The sequence below is a fragment of the Populus alba genome, chromosome 12, assembly GCF_005239225.2.
Source record: "Populus alba chromosome 12, ASM523922v2, whole genome shotgun sequence".
NCBI classification, from domain to species: Eukaryota; Viridiplantae; Streptophyta; class Magnoliopsida; order Malpighiales; family Salicaceae; genus Populus; species Populus alba.
In genome coordinates, this window is record NC_133295.1 from 3,271,112 (window position 1) to 3,293,772 (window position 22,661).

The window sequence follows — 22,661 nt, forward strand, 5'->3', positions numbered from 1 at the left end:
TTGCTTAGCTCAATAGAAACCGGAGCTTCAATTGAGGTCCATCTTCTGATGAAGGGAGGGCTGAAACCTTGCAATTGATGCATCATCCTTAAATGATTCATTCGGGATGTTGGCTGGCCATCTTCATAATAGTCAGGCCCATTTTCTTTAGCACTAGTTCGGCCTACTTAGTTGATTCCCTAAAACTGAATAGATAGCCCAAAAGGCTCAATAGAAATCGGAAGGCCTACAATAGTTAGGCCCATGTTCTTTAGCACTAATCCGACCTACTTAGTTGATTTCCTAAAACTGAATAGGTAGCCCAAATGATACCATAATCCAATAAATGTATCAGGTAAGGCTCTGTTTGGTTTCGATTGTGTTCATGAGCAATTAAATTTTTTTAAAATAGAATTTGATTCGGTTTTTTTTTTTAATTAGAAATGCTATGTCAGTAAAGCATATAAAATAAATAAATATGTCTCTCCTTCCCTTACAATAAGCTAAGATGGATGCTTTTATGATAGATACTAAGAAAAAACTATCTAAATCTTCTCGATATTTAAATATGGTAATATTTTAATATTAATTGAACTAATCAAATTTTATATTTATTTTTTAAAAATTATTAGTTTGAGTTTTATAAATTTCAAAATCTATACACACCCTCTCTCTCTTTTTTCAACGTATTCACGTTGCTACTTTATATATATTTTTTAATCTATGAATACAATTGGAATGCAGGTTGTGGCTTCACAAGATTGGCTAGAGATGACCAAATATGCTTGTCTAGTTTGTACTCAATCTCGTCGACATGGCATGGAAAATTCATCTTCTTTTTGGGAAAGAAAATACAGAAACGATGATAAAAATTCCTCTCAAATATTTAGTTTCTTGGAAGAATATTGGTACTATGAATATTAAATTAATTATGATGGTATTTTTAAATACTTTTAAACCTTTTTTATTAATCAATTTTATATATACGACTCAGTTTAATCCTTTAAGAGATATATAATGTTAAAAAATCTAATTCACGTGCTGTTAAAAATATTAAACTAATAACAATGATTGGTATTTGGTATTATAATCTAACTATATTTTTATTAAATTTTTATTTTTTTAGTTTTATTTTAAATATTTTTTTATACTTTTAGATTATTTTGATATATTAATTTCAAAATAAATTTTAAAAAATAAAAAAAATTATTTTAATATATTTTTAAATAAAAATACTTTAAATATAAGATCTCACTTAATCTTCACACACATGTAATTTTGCTTCTCGTTTTTGGAATTTCACTCCTTTAAATGGTCACGATTAAGAAACGTAGAGAGCACCTAGACCACCACAAAAGTTCCAGGGTCCAACAAACAAAATGTCAACAATGCACCCAGTCAAAACCATCCACGTGTAGAAAACCTCATCCATAAACTCTCTACAAAATATCTTCCCTTCCTCTCCTAACTTGCCACGTAAGTCCACCAGGCTTCACCACTCGCCACGGCCTGTCCCACTATCATACCTGGACACTTCTCCACCGTTGTTTAGAACGACCCCAACTTTCTAGCCGTTGATTATTAAGGAGAATAACTGGCGGACACCATAATTTACGAGCTGATGTTAAAATTTGAGTTTTTAGAAACTGTCTGCGTGCTTGTATTTCTAACAAGATTTGCCTGTTACAAGAGAGCAAGATTTTGTTCCAACTCTTACAGGCTACTGCTCTTTTCACAGAGGTATGCTCGGATTTTTATGTCGTAGCATGTTGTAATGTTTTGATCCTTGTAGTTTCTTTGTGGGATTTTTTTTCCTTGTGTGTATTCGTTGCTTAGTTATTGCAAAATTTTGTTGCTGTGTTTAATGTTTTCTTGGTGATGACATTGTTGGTGTTCTGTAAATACAATAAGTATCCCTTGAAAGATTAGCCTGCTGCTAAGTGGGTATTATATTCTTTGAGGGTGTTGTATGATGTTTCAATGGTGATTTTGGAACAGTTTGCTGGAAATTCTTCGATCTTTCAGCTGGGGTTGTATTTCTTGATTTGCAATCATTTGTCTACTGCTATTTATCCTGAAGGAAACTTAAACGGCCAAAATTTGTTGAAGGTTGTATGGATTTCAATGGAAATTTGTTTTTTGATGGTTAATATTCTTGTTGATGCATGTGATCAAAGACGGCAAACCATAATGCACACAAAATAAATGATTTTATTTTTGTTGAAACTGTGCTGCCACTATTTGATTAGGAGAAATTTCGAACAATTTATCCAAAACTAAGGACTAGGGTATTCGAATTATGTGATTTTGTGTATGCGTATGTTGCGGCGAGTGAAGTTATAAATTCCAACTAAATGCAACATTTTTGTTTGCAGTGTTTGTGCAGTGAGAAAGTTCTCATACTCTTTCAAAATCTTGTAATAACACTACTTGGCATGGGAGTTGTAAGTGTTTCGAGCTCAGCTTCTCGGACACCACTAGGATTGAGCACAAAGTTTTCAACTTACGGATCTACAGCAAAAAGGCCTTTGATTGTAGCATTTAAAGCCGACAAATCCAACAACACATCTTTGGTTGCACCACATGAACAAATTCCATTGCCTGTAGAAACAACGAAGGGGAAGAAGAGACTTGGAAAAAGCAAAAAATCTTCTAATAGATTAAAAGCTGTCCGTACTGAAGTTTCTCCGTGTACATTGTTAGTGGATTACAATGAAGCTGCTGCGAAACTTGAAAACATATACAAGCTTAGCCCTGGAACTGATACTTCTGATGTGGAAGACGCAAGTGGTGTGATTAGGAGAGGTAGGCAAAGGAAAAGGAAAATTAGTGAAGGTGACAAGGAAGCCGAGGATAGAACTAGTAAAATCATTGTTAGGAACCGGGCAAAGAAGGCTAAACGATTGAGCCTTGAGAAAAGGATTTCTCTGAGGATCAAGAATGAAGAAAAATTGGTGACTTCAGCTGGGAAGAGAAAAGATCGAAAAAATGAAAATGAAAAGATTGATGAGCTTGTGAGGGAGTATTCTGCTTCAACTGATTTGGTCAGCTTGGACTGGAAAAAAATGAAGATACCTCCGGTCCTTACTTCATCAGAGCATGTCTGGTTATTTAAGTTGATGCAGCCTATGAAAGTGAGTACTGACCCTTGCCCCTGATGCCTTTCAAGTTTTTCATATAGGTTGTGGTTTTTTGCTGTAAGAATAGGTAGTTTTCTGGGGCTTAGTTCCATTTCTTTTATATCAGGCACTCCTTCAAGTGAAAGAGCATCTGCAAGAAAATCTGGGGAGAGAACCAACTGACGTTGAATTAGCTAAAGCAACAAATATGGATGTGCTCCAAGTAAGAAAGAAAATAGCAGTTGGTCGAGCTGCAAGGAACAAGCTCATTAAGGTAACGATTTATTTCCAAATAGTGACATCGACTTGTATTAAAGTAACTCAATTTACTGAGGAAGCATGGGCTCTCATAGTAATAATAGATCAAATAATTTATACGGGATTTTGGTGCTTGTCGAGTATTTTTGTTTTCTTTTAACTTTAAGTCAGAAGACATTGCCAGTGTCCTTTCTGATGCTTAAGGACTTAAATGACTTGGGATAAAATGATTTACTGTAAATTCTCAATGCTTTTGCAGCACAATCTTCGGCTTGTATTGTTTGTGATCAAAAAATATTTTCAAGACATCGCAAAAGGGACAAAATTTCAAGATCTTTGTCAGGCGGGAGTGAAGGGACTTATTACAGCAATTGATCGCTTTGAACCCAAAAGGAGATTCCGGCTCTCCACTTATGGGCTATTTTGGATTAGACATTCCATCATACGATCAATGACACTCTCAAGCTTTACACGCGTTTCGTTTGGCCTGGAATCGGTATGATATTTTGAGACACATGAACTGGTTTTCTTTTTTGCTGAACATCACAATAATTTACACATTTCCTTTTGTTTCTAGTTGCAAGAAAGCACCAAATAAGTGTTTGAAGCTCTTTCCCTCCTTGGAGAAGGGAGAGTGGTGCGTTCTTGGTAGAGATTGAGAAATTCATCATTCAAAGAAATAGGGCACTGAATCAACTTAAATTTGTGAACTAGGCTGTTGCTCTGCAAGAAAGGAACAGTAATCTTAGGTTAGCACCATAGCAGGCCAAATATTTGAATTTTCTCAACCTAGATACACGTCATCATGAAATTGACCACAATAGCAATGTGCATGGTAGTAGGCCAAGTATTGTGAATGTTATGATTCACCATGTCCAGTTCTTTAGTTTTAATTCTGCATCTAATGTGCTCTGGTTAGGGAGTTTGAATGGAAAACATTGCATATATTTATCCAGAACTATTACTTCCATTGAATTCAATGTGTACAGCTAGTGTTGGATGCTCAGTGGGATCATGCTGTAACACTCAACTTCAACTTGTGCAGATTAGGTCTGAAATCCAGAAAGCAAAACTTGAATTGTGGTTTCAACTTAAAAGACAACCATTGGAGAATGAGATTATTGAAAAAGTTGGGATCTCCCCTGAGAGGTACCATGAAGTTACGAGGGCCTCAAAACCCGTTTTGTCTCTCCATTCAAGACACAAAACAACGCAGGAAGAGTTTATTGGTGGAATTGCTGATGTTGATGGAGGTGATGACCGGAGGCAGTCAGCTCTTCTCAGGCTTGCACTTGATGATGTGGTAAGCAGTCATTATATGCTCCCTCAGATTTTATACTCCATTTCTTTCTCTCATTAATTGTTTATCCTCGATTGAGTCAAGATCACTATGTTCTGCAGAATGCTCACAAGTGCAAAACCCTTCACTAACAGTTCTCTTGAGAACTCTTCCACAAGCATTATTATTTCCTTAATCTTTTAACTGGTACTTTATACCAATATATATAAAATTCATTGCATATAGAAGCTAATGTAATTTTATACGTCCGTGCATTATGTAGAAAAGCTCTTAGAGATATTAATTAAGTGGAAGAACATGAAAAGCAAAAAGTTCAGCTGTCAGTGCAATTGACATTATTAGGTGGTTTAATTCATTGATAGTAATGCGTATCTAATCTCTGAAAATCCTCTCCAGCTTGATTCTCTAAAACCAAAGGAGAGCTTGGTGGTCCGACAGAGATACGGGCTTGATGGTAAAGGAGACAGAACATTAGGAGAGATTGCTGGGAACTTAAATATCTCAAGAGAAATGGTCAGGAAGCACGAAGTAAAAGCACTCATGAAGCTCAAACATCCAACTAGAGTGGATTATCTTCGCCGCTATGTTGTCTGAATTGATCAGAAACACAAGGTTCGCATAAACAACTCTCTCCCTCTTGATGATCCCTCATCAGCAATCATTGCTGTATGCTAATGTTCTGTATCATAGGCATATTTAACTACATGAGTATAGACAAGATAGAGTTTGAGATTTCAGGTCACCACTTATACATGTAATATTGTCTGTCCTATATAATACAATGATATCTTATACAGTTCACAAGCGTCCTCTTAACCTTTCGGACAATTGACTGTGTACAAACCTGAATAGAGATTGCAGAGAGGCGAGTTTGGGGTGGGGTGGAAAGCCTGTGGTTTCCCTATTAATTTACAAAAAATTATTTTTGAATTTAATAGTTAATATATATATAAAAATTAATATGAAGTTCATATAAATATTAAATTTTACGATAACTCTTATACATAGTTAAATATAAATGATTAAAATACAAATTCAACAAAAAATTATTTTGAAATACCAATTATTTTATATATATACAAGATGAAAGATGAAAATACTAAATTTTATAATAACTCTTTACATAGTTAAATATAATTAATTAAAATATAAATTCAACAAAAAATTATTTTTAAAATATCAATGAAAGACCAAAAACAATATATGTGCATGCACATACTATAGGAGAAGGGAAACATATTATGCACATAGACTCAACATCAACTACAATATTGTAATTACCTTATTTTTCTTTCAAAAAATAAAATAAATCAATTTTTCGTAGTGTTGAGGGAATTTCAGTATTTTTAAATAGTTCATTGATAATTAAAGAATTAATCAAGGGTAAAGTTGCTTTTTTATTTTTATTTTTTTAATCACATTAAAATAATTAAATTGCCTTTCATGGAAAAAACTTTTACAAATTGGCAAATTTTCAAAATACAGTAAAATCTTAACTTTACCCTTAAAAAAAAAAAAAAAAAACCTTTGTCCAGGAATCTTTTCATTTTGGCTTTTTATTATTACCAACTTAATAAGTAGCAATGTAATCTTTTAATATAGGTAAAATATTATTTAAATTAAAAAAATTACTAGCATTTTAGCTGATAAGTGTGGTGTTTTTTTGATAGTCAAAAACACCCTTCCGTCAAGTCATTTGATTTGTTATAGCAGGGCAGTTTTTGATAGCCTCTCTCTCTCTCTCTTTCTCTCCTGTAAAACTAAGATTAATCTTTTTTATTATTAATATTTCAACTTTAATTTTTATTTTTGGTCATTTTATAAAAAAATTTATTTATTATCTATTTCATCATTCAATCACAATATTTCATATATTATTTTTTTTCAATTTTTGCATTCTTCTTTTGATTTTTATTTTTTTTTCTTGGTTCCTTTATATAAAAAAATTAATATTTTCAATTTTACCATTCAATCCAAATTTATAGTATTTTTTTTCTAATTTGATCCCATTATTTTGTCCTTTTGTTAAAATTATTTTTCTTTTTAATTTCATCATTCATTCAAAAATTTGTAGTTTTTCTCTAATTTATTTATTTTTATTTCAGTTTTTATTCTCATTCTTTTAATTGTTATTTTTTATTTTGAATCTTTTTGTATAATTGATTCCCCCTTGATTTCATCCTCCAATATTTGATTTGTTAGGAATCGAGTTTTCGTAATATTTCCATATATGGTACTTTCAATTTAATAAATTGGATAATGAGTTTAAAAAGTTAACATGAGCCTATATTTGTTTTTTTTATTAATTATATTTTTTAATTTCAAATTTCAACAATAATAATGGCTTTGTAGTTTTTTTTATTTTGTTTCTATTGGGTTATCTTGATTTCATGATAATATAGGTATGAGCTTGCTTTTTATTAACAAGATCACATGTTTATTATACTAATTGAGGTTGATTTGGGCTAATTGTTTTTTTAATCTTTTTTATTTTATCAAATTTCATCATTCTATATTTATTTGGTTGAAAATTAAACTACATCAATTTTTCCCCTAATGGAAAAATGTTTTCTTATTCTAAGGTTATCATATATTTTTTTTAAATTAATCCATTCGTTGCTTTTTTATATCATATAATTAGAAAAAAGTCAACTTTTTTTAACCCGTTGAGGCTATAATCCAATTCTAAATTATTTTTTCTTATAAAAAAAAATATGTTTACGTCACCTAAACATTATTATTTTTTTATATAAAAAAGTAATATAGTAAGCCATGTCTAATGAAAATCTATATTTGGGTTTGGGTTCTCTACGGGACGCGAGGCATATATCCTGTCGTCGTCCATTTGCTAAAATGCCTCCCATAAATAATCCATCAGATTGGATCTTGTTGGGTATCCATTGAGGACCTAAACTACAATGAACAATGCTCTGTGGCCTTGGAGGACGGTGTTACAAATCCAATAACTCAAATAGGGTTCGAGCTTTGGTAACTGCTAGCCTCTTCGGACCAGCATGGGTGGTCAAGCTGGAGAATTGGTCTTCAAGCCCGGCCTGGTTCCTCATCGGACTGCCAGGGCCTTGGGGCAAATCCAGTGAAAAGCAATTTGGCTCAGATTGCTTGCACCCTATGCAAAATTTTAGGATTGTGTGATGCTTATCCACTCGACCGTCCGTTAAACAACGGTCTCATCTGGAGAAACTATGACCCAATAATCCAGTTGATTAGCAGAAGAATTCTTATCTTGACAAGGTGTTAGAACTATTTTTTATTTTTTTATATAACTTTTAGTAGATTTCCTTTGTTGGCAAAATTTTCATGTTCTAAAAAATTTAGAATACGGTTTTCAAGGTAGATAATTAGTTAATTAACTGATACTAGTAATTTAATCTATTTTTCATAATCAAAGTGGTTGATAGTTTATACTTAGTATTTTGTAGGCCAATATATCTTGTGGCTAGTACTTGTAAATGGTTTTTTTTTGATAGAGATAGGGACTTCGATGTTTAAATAAGTATCTCTTTAGAGAAAATATACAATAGCATTCTAGAAAGAGATGTTCTGAAAATATACATGCAGTAGCGAATAAAGATTATAAATTTTTGTTTTGAAGGTTTTATGATATATTTATAAGCTCACAAGTTTTGTTCTTTTATAAAAAGGAGAGTCCGAAGTGTGGTTTTTTCTCTGATAGCTTTTAATAATAAATAAATATCTCTTGCATTTATATTAATGTTTGATGGAAATATGATTGATTCTTAAAGATTTTATACACCTAAAAGATCTAAAAAGATTATGATTTAAGATGTTAAATGCAGTCGAGCCTACAAAGATTGAGTTTTTTCTATAGGTTAGATCCAAGAGAGGTTAATCTTTTTTTGGTTGAGCCTATTTCTTTTTAAACCTAAGAGAAGCTGGGTTCGTTTCTTGGGTGTTTTGGGTGTGTCCAATGGAGGGGAGTCATTTCCTTGGATGTGTTCGAGGAAGAAAACTTTCATTTATTTGGACATATCTAAGAAAGAATGGTTATTTTTTTCTGGGTGTTTAAAGGAAGTTGAGTTCATTCTTTAAGCGTGTCTAACATAAGATGCTCATTCTCTTATGCTCATTTTTTTGGATGTGCTCAGGGGAGGTAAGATTCATTTCTTGGGGTAACCTAAAAAAGAATGATTATTTTATTAGACGTTGTTCAAAAGACGAGGGTTCTTTTTTAGAGCGTGTCCAAAAACAAAATCCTTCTCTTAACTGAGCCCAGAGATCCGTCTTTTAGCTGAGCTCAGAGGAGAATGACACTGAGATTTTGGAGGCATGTTAAATTTAAATTTTTCACTGTTACACGCCAGTGATTTACTCATCTTTCGATGAGGCATAAAAAAAAAAACTTTTGTCAAAATCAAGTAGATTGGTTCATGGGGAGGACAATGTCAGACTGAGCACATGTCATCTTATTGGTCAGTTGGGAGCTGGAAAAGAGAAAACAAGAGAAAAAAAAGAGGATTTATGCTGGAAATGGTTTGTTGATGGGGCAGGCACTAGGTTTACAGCCCCCATGAGAATTGGTTTGGCACCATTGTTTACATAAAGGAAGCTGACCACGAATATTATTTGTTTTTTTTTTTTTTTAATTTAACCTTTATTTTTTTTGTCATTTTCTCTAACTTTTTTTTTTTTTCAAATAATAATCCGTGTTATCTTTAAACTAACCAACTCGACTCAATTATATTAAAGAAATTTTTATGGTATAATTTTAAACCTTGCAGAGACAACTAGTTAGGTTTATGGGTTTTTTTTCCTATTAATTTTTTATTATTATTTTTAATTTTATCCTTAAATTTTTTTTACTAGTTATGCAAATTATTTTTTAGATTCTACACAATTTAATTTTAAACTCGAGTTAGTTAAGGAGTTGGGTCATGAAGATTTTTTATATCAATTTCATTTTTTTTTTTTAATTTTATTTTACAGGTTGTTTTTTGAATTTGATATGCTGAAGTATAGCGCAACTCGGTAAGACTGGTGTTTTGCTATGAGTACATTGGCCTCCAATATATATGGAAAAATTAAAATTGCATCTTATTTGGTAAAATGAAAGCATGAAAAAACAGATAATTAGCCAAAAAAATAAGGAAAAAAAGTCTTGTACTGTCAAACACTCTAACTTCCTCACGTGAGACCCGGTCGGTGCAATGTTTTTTTTTTTTTTTTATCCAAACCAACTCTATTTTATTTAAAAAAACAACTAAAACAATATTATTTTAGGAATAATTTAGCAAACCCCCGACACGGATCTTAGGCCATCTCAGTGAGTTGAGATTAAAATGAGTAATTTTTGTGTACCAAATTTGATTTTGAAAATTAATCTATTTAATTTGGAGTATTTAAAAAAAAGGGCATGTGTTGCAAGTTCAGAATATATTTATAACACATAGTTGTTGATTGAACTATTTACATAGAATCCAATATTCCATTTCACCACCGGATAACATGAATATTAAGAACTCTTAAATTAAAAATCATGAACATCATCTCTAGAATTTAAATGTGCCTTGAAGTTGAAGGGCAATGCCTCCCTTTGCTCCTATCCAATGTAAGGATTGATCTTTCCGAAGAAAAGTTTCGTTAATTAAGTCTCTGCTGACAAAAGAAACACAAAACAAAACCCTGCACAGATTTTAGAAGCCAAACAACAACATACAAATACAAAAGGAAACAATCAACAAAATTAATTAATACAAGAGGAACAATCGACAAAATTAATCAAGAACCTATTTGAAAAACATTGCAAGTTAATGCCTAACGATAAGTCTTAGACTTCGCTTTGCCATGCAGTCTTCGTTTCTCAGCAAAACCTTCACGGTGTTTCATTATCCAAAACCTCTCTATTTCTTCTGCTTTGCGGCCTGGAATCCTTCCAGCTATCAAATCCCACCTGCAAATGAGCTCCATTTTATGATACCAAGAATCAATCTCTGTAGACATTAACATGACTGTGCGTATACAAGTAATGTGCATTGCTGAAGCTGAAAGGATTAAAGTTCTGGGAAGGACCAGACAAAAACTTTTGAGTAAATGAGGATAAAATGCTATGAGCTTTCGGTCTGCAACTAAGTGCAGAAGGCAACTTCTTGTCAACCCACCAGTCGATCTGGTCATTTAATAATTGATACTGGAATGATCTTAGGATAAGGTATTTTTGTACGAAGGATATTGATGCCTTGATGTTGACTGGACGTAGCAAAAAGAAACAGTGGGTTGAGAAGCAGTAAATGACTTCATACCATGGTACAATTACAAAAAAGACAGGTAAATTGACGGATAATGGGGAAAAGAATGAGGCAAAACTTTCTACTATAACACTCCATTTCTTCTGCTCCTCCCTTTTCCTTGATAAGGGCATCTTCCCTTCTTCATGAGCAGGCAATTTGAGGGTTTTTTTTTTTTTTTTTTGGTTTTTACAGAGGCTTGCTTCTGCATAAACCACCTTCGAAGAACACTAATGGATACCAGAAATGGTAAACTACTTGAAGATGATGGAGAAGAAAGTCATGAGGACAAGCAGAATGTGGTGAGAGATTCTTAATATACTGTTAGCTTACCTTTCTCCAACAAGCCTATACATTCTGTGAATGAGGTCTTCCTCTTGTTCACTCATGTTTATAAACTCCCATTCAATACTACTGACCTCTGCATAAAAAAAGAAAATAAATAGATTAACAATAAGTTATCTCAGTGCAGATAGATCCTACACACCTACAAAGACACATAATAAACTGTTTTAAGGTCTAGAAAAAGTTGAAACCTACAGTCTTTCACCACGAAGATAAAAGAAATGAAGCTAACCTTCAGACTCAGAATTGTTAATTTTAGCTTGTTTGCGGCGGCGGCGGCGGCGGTCCATGCTTTCCATAAAAAAAGAAGCAGAGAAAGCAGGGCAAGAAAACAGAGAAAGATAATAGTTTGCCAAAGTTGATGGGAAACTATTGATGCAAGTTGAGTTTTGAAGCAACCTCAAGTCCAAAAGACCAAATTTATGCTGAAGTAATAGCACAAATGCTACCCACCCAACAAAGAAAATGTATGTTTGTTGACTTTTAGGCATGCAGTGGACTTGGAGACTTGTAGTTGACAGCCTAAAGTAAGTAGAGAAATGAAATCCTCTTTCAAATTTGGAGGGGAAGGAGGTGGGGGTAATTTCAGCAACTTTGCCCTTATAAATCTTATAACTACAGTAACATTTTGGCAAACTATTATTGATCAATTCGTCAACTTGTGATGCTATGTGTAAAGCAATAACAACAAAAGGATCCGAACACAGCAATGGACAATCACATATCTCTTTTTTCTTCTTTTTTTCCTCTTGTTTTTTCCTATTGGATGGAAAGACAAACATATGACATGAGTACAGAGACATATACGACATGGGATATAAAAACAAGACACACACCACCATCCTTCAGTCCAATTATTCATGTTCTCTTTCTTTCTTCTGCTGTTATTTGTCATGGCATAAGGATTCACGGATTATGGGATATATCCTCAACAACAGCTAGCCATGGACATCATACATGTCTCAGGTAATTTACATTTACGCGGTCCTCCAAGTTTAAGATTTTGTTCAATTTACCCCATAACTAAACAACAACTTTGGGCATACATGGCAACATGTAGTAGACATCTAACGAACATGTTCAGCTGAGTAGACCAAACACGTCCGAATCGAAAGTGTAAGGGCTGTCGTGCCTAGCATTAAAATACAAGGTTAAAATGACAAAACTTTTAACACTTCAGGGATGCTGTACTAGACCATACTAGGTCAAATATAGAAAAGAGTGGTCGTATATAAAGTACCGGCGATAGCTTTAGTCCCACATTATCTAGGAAATCACACCAGCTATATAGGCCCCGTTTGGTAACGTGGCTGCAGGTGAGGTTCACCCGCAGCCACACCAAATGCTGTTTGGTTAGCAAAAGAAAGTTGTTTTCTGATGGTGGGACCCATCAAAATCCCGGCTGCACCGCATGTTTTGGAGAAGCAGCAAAATCACAGGGAAGAAAAGCAGAACAGTGGAGCATGGCTCAATTGTTCAGTGAACAGTGGAGCCATGCTCCACTGTTGCAACTTGCAACAGTGCGAGTGAATTTCACTCGCACTGTTACAGTTTTAGTTTTAGTTTTTTTTTTTTAAACATTGCGTTTTTTTTTCTTGAAAAACAAATACAATTAATTGATTTTACTTAGTTTAAGGTGAATTAAATTTATTCGTACTGTAATCTCGATTTTATTACTGGTAATATTTTACTTAAATTTATTGCACACTCAAAAAATATTTTTTTCTATAGTTCTTGTCGAATGAATTTTGTACATAATAAAATTGTAATTTTTTTAAAAAAAATTGTGTTTTACTTGAAAAAATAGTATTTAATATTATTTAATAACACTACATAAATTAGAAATATATCGCATGATAACGTAGCATTTGGGGGATTTGATCGCAATTCCAATTATGTTCTTGCCGGGTCCGACCCAGTTAAAAAGAAATTCAGTTTTTTTTTTTAATTGTGTTTTATTTATAAACTTAAAAGGAGATCGTTTAATGACGTAACAAAAATTCAGTTTTTTTTATTGTGCATTTAAGAAACCATGAAAATATAGTTCTTGTTGGATAGATTTCGTATGTAATGATATTGCACATAGTTTAATGGAATAATAAAAATATTTGATATCAATGTTTATTTATTTCATGATATAATAACAGTGGTTAAATCTACAATATTTAAATAAAAAATCATTAATATTAATATTAATATATATATATATATATATTAATTATTTTATAACCTCAATTTGAAAAATTGCAAGTAAACATTTTTTTAGCCCCAAACACATTAAACTACTTTTTGTTCAAGCCCTCTAGAAATTTCAACCACAGTTTTAACAAACATATATTTTTCCAAACCAACCTCAACTAAAAGTACTTTTTATAAAACAACTTTTTTAAAACCACAACCACAACAGAAACCTCAATACCAAACACACCCATAAAATACTTGAAACAAATAGTCTTTGCTCCCACAAAATGCATGGAAAGATGTATCACTCTACTTTTCTGTTTGGTTACTAGCATAGTTGTCTGGAAGCAGACGTTCAAAGTTCAAACTAGTTGAAACTCAAGGAAGAAGGAAGGTTCGAACAAACATTTTGGTTGCACACGGGTCTTAGCCTAGCTCTGCTGTCGAGTGCCATGGTTTTAATAACGTAGTTTCTCTTAATTACAGGCAACACATGCCCTTGGAAAACAATGGAGGGTGGAGATCCGTGACGAGAGAATAAAGCTGATGTACACCTCTCTACAAAAGGCCAAACCTTGTATTGGCCCCAGGAGTACGCAAATTCAATTAAAAAATAATTCTATATTGGGAATCTGGAGGCATGGATAAAGTGGGATGGCTGGCTTCCTTTTCTTGGAATGGTGGTTTTATCCAAAACAACCACCACCGGAAAGTCACCAGGAACCGTAAGAATTTCCAGACTAGGATCGGTCTGTTGTGGTGCAATATTTATGTTTAAAGGAAAGGTTGGATTAGTAAAAAGTTACTATAGAAACATTATCATAATAATAACATGAACAGAGCCATTGGGTTTTTGTCCAAGTCTGCATCTGGTTTGAGAAAGCATTGTTAAACATGAACAGTTGACTCTGAAAATAGATTGACTCGGTGATAGGTTGGTCGAGTTAAATGGTTGGGTTGATGAACCGGTCATCTTTTATTTTTTTCATAAAATTATTTTATTTAAGAATAAATCAATTATATATTGTAAGAATAAAAATATAACGATGGATTTGACTAAAGTTGACAGTGAAATTGATGAATAGATGGTTGAACTTGTGGCTAACGGCCAAAACCTTTACTTGTTCAATCTTTGGATGGATTCTAACAAATATTACTTATATGAATATCACTGTTTTGTCATTTTTTTTACTGTCAAAGTACCCTAAATTCACGTCATGATCAAACAGATTCCTCGTGATTTAGGTATTCAATTAAGTCACATGCCCGTGTGACGGGTTTGTGGTATGCTTATATATTATTACATATTTGTAAAAAAATTATATAAAAAACACTGTTATTATTCATAATATTTTAAATAAAAAAATTATAAAGCTATATTCTTAACCAGCTTAATATTAAAAAAATAAAATTAATAAAAACAATTATAAAAAAAACACAAAAATAATAATAAAAAAAAGATAACAATTTTGGAAGAAAAAAGCAAAAAGCAAATAATAAAAAATAGAAAAAAAAACATGTGGGGAAAGTTAAAGCTAAATTTTTAACCAGCTTAATATTAAAATCATTTAAGAAAACACTGTAGCAATCTATAGTGTTTTTGTGAGGAAATTTACAATTATAATTCTCAACCAACTCAATATTAAAAAAAATCAACAAAGATAATTTTGACAAATATAAAAAAAAACAAAAGGAAAAAAAATATGCAGGGAAATACTATAACAATCTATAGTATTTCATGAGAAAATCTATAGTTGTAATTTTTAACTAGCTCAATATTAAAAACAATAAAAACGACAAAGATAATTTGTTTTAAAAAAAAACATAACAAAACAAATCATATGAAAAAACAGTATAGCAATCAACAATGTTTTAAGGAAAAAAAAAGCTAAATTGTCAATCGGCTCAGTATGAAAAAAATAAATTTGACAAAAACATATTTGAAAAAAAAAATCGATAAAAAAACATGTGACGAAACACTGTAGTAAGGCAAAAATCATGTGGGAAAACAATGTAGCAATCTTCAGTGTTTTAAATAACTACAAAACTAAATTCTCAATTAGTTTAATATGAAAAAAATAAAATCGACAAAGATAATTCTGAAAAAAAAAAATTATTTAACAAAAAATCATGTAGAGAAACACTGTAGTAATCTAGTGTTTTTAAAAAAAAATTAAAAAACTAAATTCTCAATCAGCTCAATAGTAAAAAAAATAAAATCAACAAAAATAATTATGAAAAAAAAAAGAAAATATAAAGAAGAAAGACAATTTTGGGAAAAATTTTTTTAAAAAAAAAAAAAAAAACGTGGCGAAAGCTAAAGCTAAATTCTCAACCGACTCAATATTGAAAAAATAAATTCGATAAAGATAATTTAAAAAAAAACATGTGGGGGAAACACTGCAGCCAAACAAAAACCATGTAAGGGAAACACTGCAGTAATCCATAGTGTTTTTTTTTTTTTTTGAAAAAAGCTATAAAGATAAGTTCTCAACCAGCTCAATATATAAAAAAAACCGACAAAGACTATTTTCAAACAAAAAAAGAAGAAGTCAATTTTGGATAAAAAATGAAAAAAAAAACATGTAAAAAAAGAAACAAAAGCGAGAAAAAAAACACGTAGGGAAAGCTACAGTGTTTTAAAGAAAAAAACTAAAAAACTAAATTTTTAACCAGCTCAATAGTAAAAAAATAAAATCAACAAAAATAATTCTGAAAAAAAAAAACAAAAAAAGAAAATATATAAAAATGACAATTTTGAAAAATAAAAATAATAAAAAACATGTGGGGAAAGCTAAAACTAGATTATCAAGCCAACTCAATATTGAAAAAATAAATTCGATAAAGATAATTTTTTAAAAAAAATATATGAGAAACATTGCAGCAAAACAAAAAACTATATAAAAAAAACGTTGTAGTAATTCATATATTTTTTTTTAAGAAAAAAACTATATAGGGGAAACTATGTATGAGAATATTATAGCAATTTCCATAATGTTTTAAAGAAAAAAACTACATAGTTAAATTTTCAACTAGCTCAATATTTTAGAAAATTAGCAAAGATAATTTTAAAAAAAAAATAAAAGAAAGAAAAGAAGAAGAAAAAATTTAATTTTGGGTAAAAAAAGAAGGAAAAAAAACATGTAAAAAAAAAAAGAAGAAAAAAAACCTACTGCAGTGAAAAACTTATATATTTTAGAGTATTTATTAATTGTTCATGCAAACACTGACAATTTCAAATCATTGGGCAAAACTTGAAATATCTCCTTTTTCCAACTTGGTTAAGCTTGAATTTTTAATTAATTAAGGGTTTATTTAAAAGTGTAATTTTAGTTATTTTTTAAAATATTTTTTATTTATAAATATCAGAATAATCTAAAAATATAAATATTAATTTAAAGTTAAATTGTTTTTTCAAAAATATAATTATACAGTAATACCAAAATTACCTTCATCTATCATGATTATATAATCTCTCATTATTATAAGAATTCTCCTCATCGTACTGTTCATTACAAACCCAATGATTGGAGCTGCAATCTATGATTATTATTATTTTTGACAAAGCTCGTTATTATATTTTTTTTTTACTATTTATCATTTCCTTTTTTGACATCATTTTCTTTTACGCTCATGCATAGTTTTTCTTTTCGATTTTTTTTGGTTATCCAGTACTTAATTCTAATGTGGTAAATTATCTACGAAATGCTGATTATTTAATTTTTCCTCCACGGCCAAAATCCTCTACCTATATATTATCGTGTTTGATAGAAAATCCAAGAGCAATATAAATTCTTGGCAATTAATGCTGCCTTCTGAAACCATACCTTTTTCTCAATTCAGCGAATTCAACTCAGCAGCTCAGAAAAGGACATAAACTGAAAGGAGAATCCTTTCTTCACCGTCTGGTCAATTGCAGCAAAATATTAAACAGATTAGGTGAAAAAATTGACTTTGGAGTCTCAATCCACCATATTTAACTAATTTCATGGCTTGGATTTTTTGACGAGCTAGTAGGTTAGATAAGGATCGAAAACATTCTCCGATTATTTGTCTCATCTACCGTCGTTTTTAGGCATTAATTATAGAAATCCTACAATTTTGCTAGAGTTTAGTGCTTGATCTTCATGGACAAACACGAAGTCCTGGACAGGGCCATCTCATCGAAGGTTAGAAATTGACATAAAGCAAAAGTTAGCTTATTGATTGTGAGCTGTGGTTGGCCACATCACCAGACAAGTTTAATATTCTAGCTTATCCATATGGTTATGTAGAACACCTCTCATAGAAAGAGAGAATATATTATGAGTTTAGGACATTAACCCACTTCATCATTAGCAAAAAAACAAAAGTTTGTGACGCTTTTAAATGTGGGTTTTTTTTTTCTTTCTTTTCACCAGGCAATTCTTAGGCTAGCTTCTGCAAATTTATTATCTCAATTGAAAATGAGATAATAAATTTCTTATTTCTGGCCTAAATTTTACGAGAAACCCGAATAATAATATGAAAAATAAAATATAGTCACCTCCTGTATATTAATTCATATTGTCTTACATCACTAAGCTCATAATAAGCTAGGTTTTTTTTTATTATTATTTTTTAATTTTTATAATTCTTATCCAGGTATCCTCACACCGTTTTAAGAGGTAAAATTATTCTCGTTCGGGGTTCGTAGTTACCCCTCCCAACAAGTGCACTTTTTAGACATCAAATTTGTATTTTCACATTTGCAGTGATATAACGATGTGCTAGTTTACTACACTTATCTCTTTAAATTAAAATGATGAGATGATGATATTAGATTGGTTCAGCCAGTTAATTGGTCATTAGTTAGGTTATTGAATTTTTTTTAATTATAAAATATGCACATTTTGCTATATATAAAGTGATGGATGTTTTTTGTTTTTACCTAGATTTTTTTTTTTCCTTGAAAAATGACTAATGATAGGATGATAACTCAATATCCGTAAATTCAACTAAGCCCATGTTTTGTATTGTGTTCCAAACAGATGTTAGGTAAAATTAAAATTATTTTTCGTTTAAATTTTTATGTTTTTAAATAGTTTTTATGTGTTGATATTAAATATAATTTTTTAAAAATAAAAATATTATTTTGATGCATTTTCAAGTAAAAATAACTTTAAAAAATAACTTCTACTACACTTTCAAATACCCCAAAAAAATTAAGCTCATACACACACACGTGGAAGAATCAATTAGAGTACTATAATAAATAAAAAAAAATTGACTAATTATTCAAGATATAATCCTTGAAATCATCATCATATATAAGCCTTAAGCCATAATTTCAAGGGGAAGTCTCAACATCATCGCAAAGTATAAGCAATAAAAGATAAAATAGATCGAAGTGCATAATTTTTATCAGATAGAGGTGCCAAGTTCAAGCTTTACAAGTTATAACCTTTTTTTTTTTAAAGTAGGTTAACTTTTTTTAAAATCCATCCATAGTAGATTCAGGCTTTACTCTCTATTTCAAACAGTCAGCTTTGACAAAGTCCCCTACGTATGATGTCTTTGATATTAATGGTAGAAGAGCCGAGTTATTAAGATTTTTTTTTCCAAATCTGAAGAAAAAGCCAGAATCCACCATGGATGGATTTTAAGAACTCGAAACAAGCAACTCTTTTTATGTGGTTTTTCCATATTATATATGCAATAACAGGCCCTGAAAGATTTGGTTTTTGGCCTATGCTATCCCACACCTAACCCACAATAAATCTTGCATTTATGCGCATACATGTATCCAAATGAAAGCTGCAAAGCATTATTTTTCTCTAATGCTTCTCAACATCAGATTACACCTTAGCAACATCTTTTCTTGGGTTGAAAAAATACGATATTGCTTGCCCACTGTGATTGGAATACTTTGTATAATTTATCCTCCACAAGTCTTTTCCCAGGTTCCATGGCAGGCAGATTGCGTAAACTGGCTATATTCTATTGTGTAGTTCCACTACTTTACATGGTAAACTGGAAAATATACAGGTAATTGCTGCACTGGTAGTGGTATTAAAATAAAATAAAATAAAATCTTGCATCGCACAGTTTTCACCGGCCCGGTGCAGAAAATAAATAGCGAAATCTTAAGATTCAAGTACAATGAGAGGATCTGGAAAATAAATTTATTATTAATGTATTAATTTAGCTTATTTATCTAAGACTCGAAGAGAGATTTATCTTCATATTAACTAAAAAGAATTAAAACCCCTTTGAAAAGTAGTGTAGCTCCAGACCTATTCTCACCGTTCACTAAAATAGTTTAATGGCGTTTTTGCCTCTCTAACAAAAAACTTAATACAAGGATATTGATCCTAAACGTACACAAGGTCAAATTAAGGAACAAATAAATAAAAAATTAAGGAATCGAAATAAAAAATAAGAAAAGAACAATAAAAAAAATATAATACTATTACAATCCGCAATATTTTCACAGTACTGCTTACAATGAATAAGCCATACCCTTCAGTTTTTTTTTTTAATCGTAATTGTATAATAAAAAAGAGAGTTTCTTTTTACGAGAGAAAACTATAAGAAAATGAAAACATCTTCAAGTTCGAGGCTAAAACAAAATTTTGATCAATTCTACAAATTAAAGGATTAAATAGTTTCAAGGACTTTCAACCTTTGCAATTTAACTACAGAAAATAGACAAAAGCTAACTCGGAAAACCACAAATCAATGAAGTCTCAAAGTTTAGGTCCTTCAGAGTCCACTATTTCTCTCTTCCTTCCATCGATCACCTTCAACTCTGCTCCGAGTTCCCTTTCCAGTGAGGGGAGATTTTTGTGGAATAATGTGAATAAAACGTTTCATGAAAAAGCAGATAAGATTAATTAGAATAGTCTATGTGATTTTCATCTCCTAGAATTGACAATGACCAAACATTCATCTTTGATTCATTTAACTTGAAACCATGTTGTTGGCCATAGCATTCACCAGACTTCTGATTCGTCTTATAACTCGTGCAGATTTATCAATAGCATTTTTCAAGCATCCATATCTAGGGTTTAGTGTGCTTGACATGACAAGTAAAATGGTGCAAGCGAGTCATCCCTGTAAAGAGAATATATTCGTAATCCCAGCACATTGTGCCCTAAAAAGAATTTATGTAAGTTGCATGGATGACCAATAAATGGTGATTGAAATTATCCTCCAAACTTTTACGAAATTAAACTGTTTACAGTCCAAGAATCGGACTTTGAGAGTATAATTTCAAATAAGCGGACGTAAAAAGCAGTACTTAACAGCAACGAGTGAGTGTTATGCTGCCTGTAATGTGAAGCTAGATTGTGGACTCTGTAGAACACTCAAGAACAAGAACCATATGACAAAACAAGGAATCAGAAACCCCATTGTTGGAGGATAAAGAATTTTAATGAAGTGTTGGAGGCCAAGAAAGAATAAAAATGGAAGACAGACAGAAGGGTGACGAGATCACCATCATAGCAAAATAGTCTTTCCCTTTATCATATAAAATAAAAAATGTTGCTTGATAGGAGAGGATGACTTCATATGTATCTTCTCATAGATCAACTCATTTCCTGCTGAATTTTAAAGATCTTCGGCCAACTATGTTTATGGGCGGCTTTAGAATAATTTTATTTTTAGAATTAGAATAAATTTTATTTTATTTTTATTAAAAGCAACCACTTAAAATGCATTTCACTAAAAAAAATGCATGGTTTGATGCCAATTAAAATTCTTCTCCTGTTCTAAGAACCATTGCTATTAGAGTATTGGAATAAAAATAGCTTTAAATATTCCGGCCAGAAGATGTGGATGCAGAACATTTTTGAAGATATTACGGTTCTTGTAAGTTCATATATACATGCCGATATTCTCCAAGAATTGATGTGGGAGGAGCTAGCCCTAGCAGAATTGAGTAAACTATTTTTGAAATCCGATGTTTTTAGCTAAATAATAAGTTTTTTTTTAGTTTAAAAACGTCGGTAATCATATCCCTGTGCTCTTTGCATTTGTGATGTAGCCGAACATGATTAAAAAAAAAAAAAAAAAAAAAAAGGAATTTGAATGAAAAGGGCTTGAGTAAAAAATCTTAGAAGCATATTTTTTATTTTCTAATCTTGTTTATTTTTACATTTTAAATTTTTTTAAAAAAAATTAATTTTTTTTTATTTTTTTCTTAAACCGTAGATAATCTCTCACATAAAAGAAATTAGGAGAATATTCTTTTCATTAATTATAAATTTTTTAAAAATCTATTAAAATGCAAACTAAACAACTCCAAATCAAATAAACCCAACAAGCAATTAGAGAGATATTATACGGATTCTTAAACCAAATAAAAAAAAATTACAAAGCATATTTTTTGTATTTCCCTAGCTAAATATAAAAAAATTAAGAAAACAAATAGTTTTCTAAAAAAAAAAAAACCTTTTGCATTAATATACTTATGTTTTAAAGAACTTATCATTAAGTTATGGCCATCTACTAGAGAAGGAAATAAATGCTTAAGAAGACTTCAGACATTTTCAATGTTTGAGAGAATTTATCCTTGAGTTCTGGTCATTTAAGATAAATGTTATCATTGTTCTTGAATGAATTGCATATTGTTGTTGATGATGATTAAAGCTAAAGAATCAGGAACCCATCGGTCTATATTTGTACTAACCATAGGTTTACCTAAAAAAATCTCAATAAATAAATAGTGAGTTATTATAGAGATTAATCCCTAAATAAAATAAAATTACTAAGTATAATATTTGATTTTCTAAGCTAAATAGAAAAAAAATAATAATTAGAAAACAAATAATATCCCCTAAAAATCATCCTCGTCAATTGTGTGTAACTCAATCCTCCTTAGTTTGACATGGCAATTTAATTGTTTCCCTAAATTACCCTTCATGTCGAGTCATATTTTCCCATCTCACTTATTATAAACAACAACAAAAATGCATTTCAAAAGAATAATTTAGAAAATTACAAAAGAAAAAGAAAAATAACTGTCAACTATAGTCAATCAAAAGAACCAACTTAAAAAACACAGAACATACAACTAAATTATAATTTACTCATTAGAATTTATGAAAAAATATATATTTCTTTTTCAATAAAAATCACGAGTAAAAAAATACATAAAGCAGCAGTGGCACAGATGTAAAACTGGAAAATTTAACATTTACAGTTGATGAAGTTTCAGGTCTTAAGAAGTGAAAGCATTGTTTTCCAAAACTT

At 30.9% G+C, this 22,661-nt stretch overlaps 2 protein-coding genes across 4 annotated transcripts; one reads left to right on the forward strand and one right to left on the reverse strand.

Annotated features, from left to right (window-relative positions):
* The first annotated feature begins 1,564 nt into the window (after positions 1–1,564).
* On the forward strand, positions 1,565–5,452 carry LOC118044271 (RNA polymerase sigma factor sigE, chloroplastic/mitochondrial). Its single transcript, XM_035052507.2, has 6 exons — positions 1,565–1,719; positions 2,355–3,113; positions 3,226–3,372; positions 3,616–3,852; positions 4,402–4,659; positions 5,053–5,452. Exons 2-6 carry the CDS (start codon positions 2,415–2,417, stop codon positions 5,248–5,250), a joined length of 1,539 nt encoding a protein of 512 aa, XP_034908398.1. The 5' UTR covers positions 1,565–1,719; positions 2,355–2,414; the 3' UTR covers positions 5,251–5,452.
* Positions 5,453–10,051: 4,599 nt separating this feature from the next.
* On the reverse strand, positions 10,052–11,834 carry LOC118044270 (transcription factor TRY). Of its 3 annotated transcripts, none has more exons than XM_035052505.2 (4): positions 11,497–11,834; positions 11,253–11,340; positions 10,422–10,585; positions 10,052–10,287 (listed from the first exon to the last, which is right to left on the reverse strand). In XM_035052505.2, exons 1-3 carry the CDS (start codon positions 11,753–11,755, stop codon positions 10,450–10,452), a joined length of 483 nt encoding a protein of 160 aa, XP_034908396.1. In that variant the 5' UTR covers positions 11,756–11,834; the 3' UTR covers positions 10,052–10,287; positions 10,422–10,449. The 3 variants fall into 3 exon arrangements, with proteins under 3 accessions (XP_034908396.1, XP_034908397.1, XP_034908395.1); XM_035052506.2 differs by having other exon boundaries at positions 10,052–10,290; XM_035052504.2 differs by having other exon boundaries at positions 10,052–10,317.
* Positions 11,835–22,661: the final 10,827 nt, after the last annotated feature.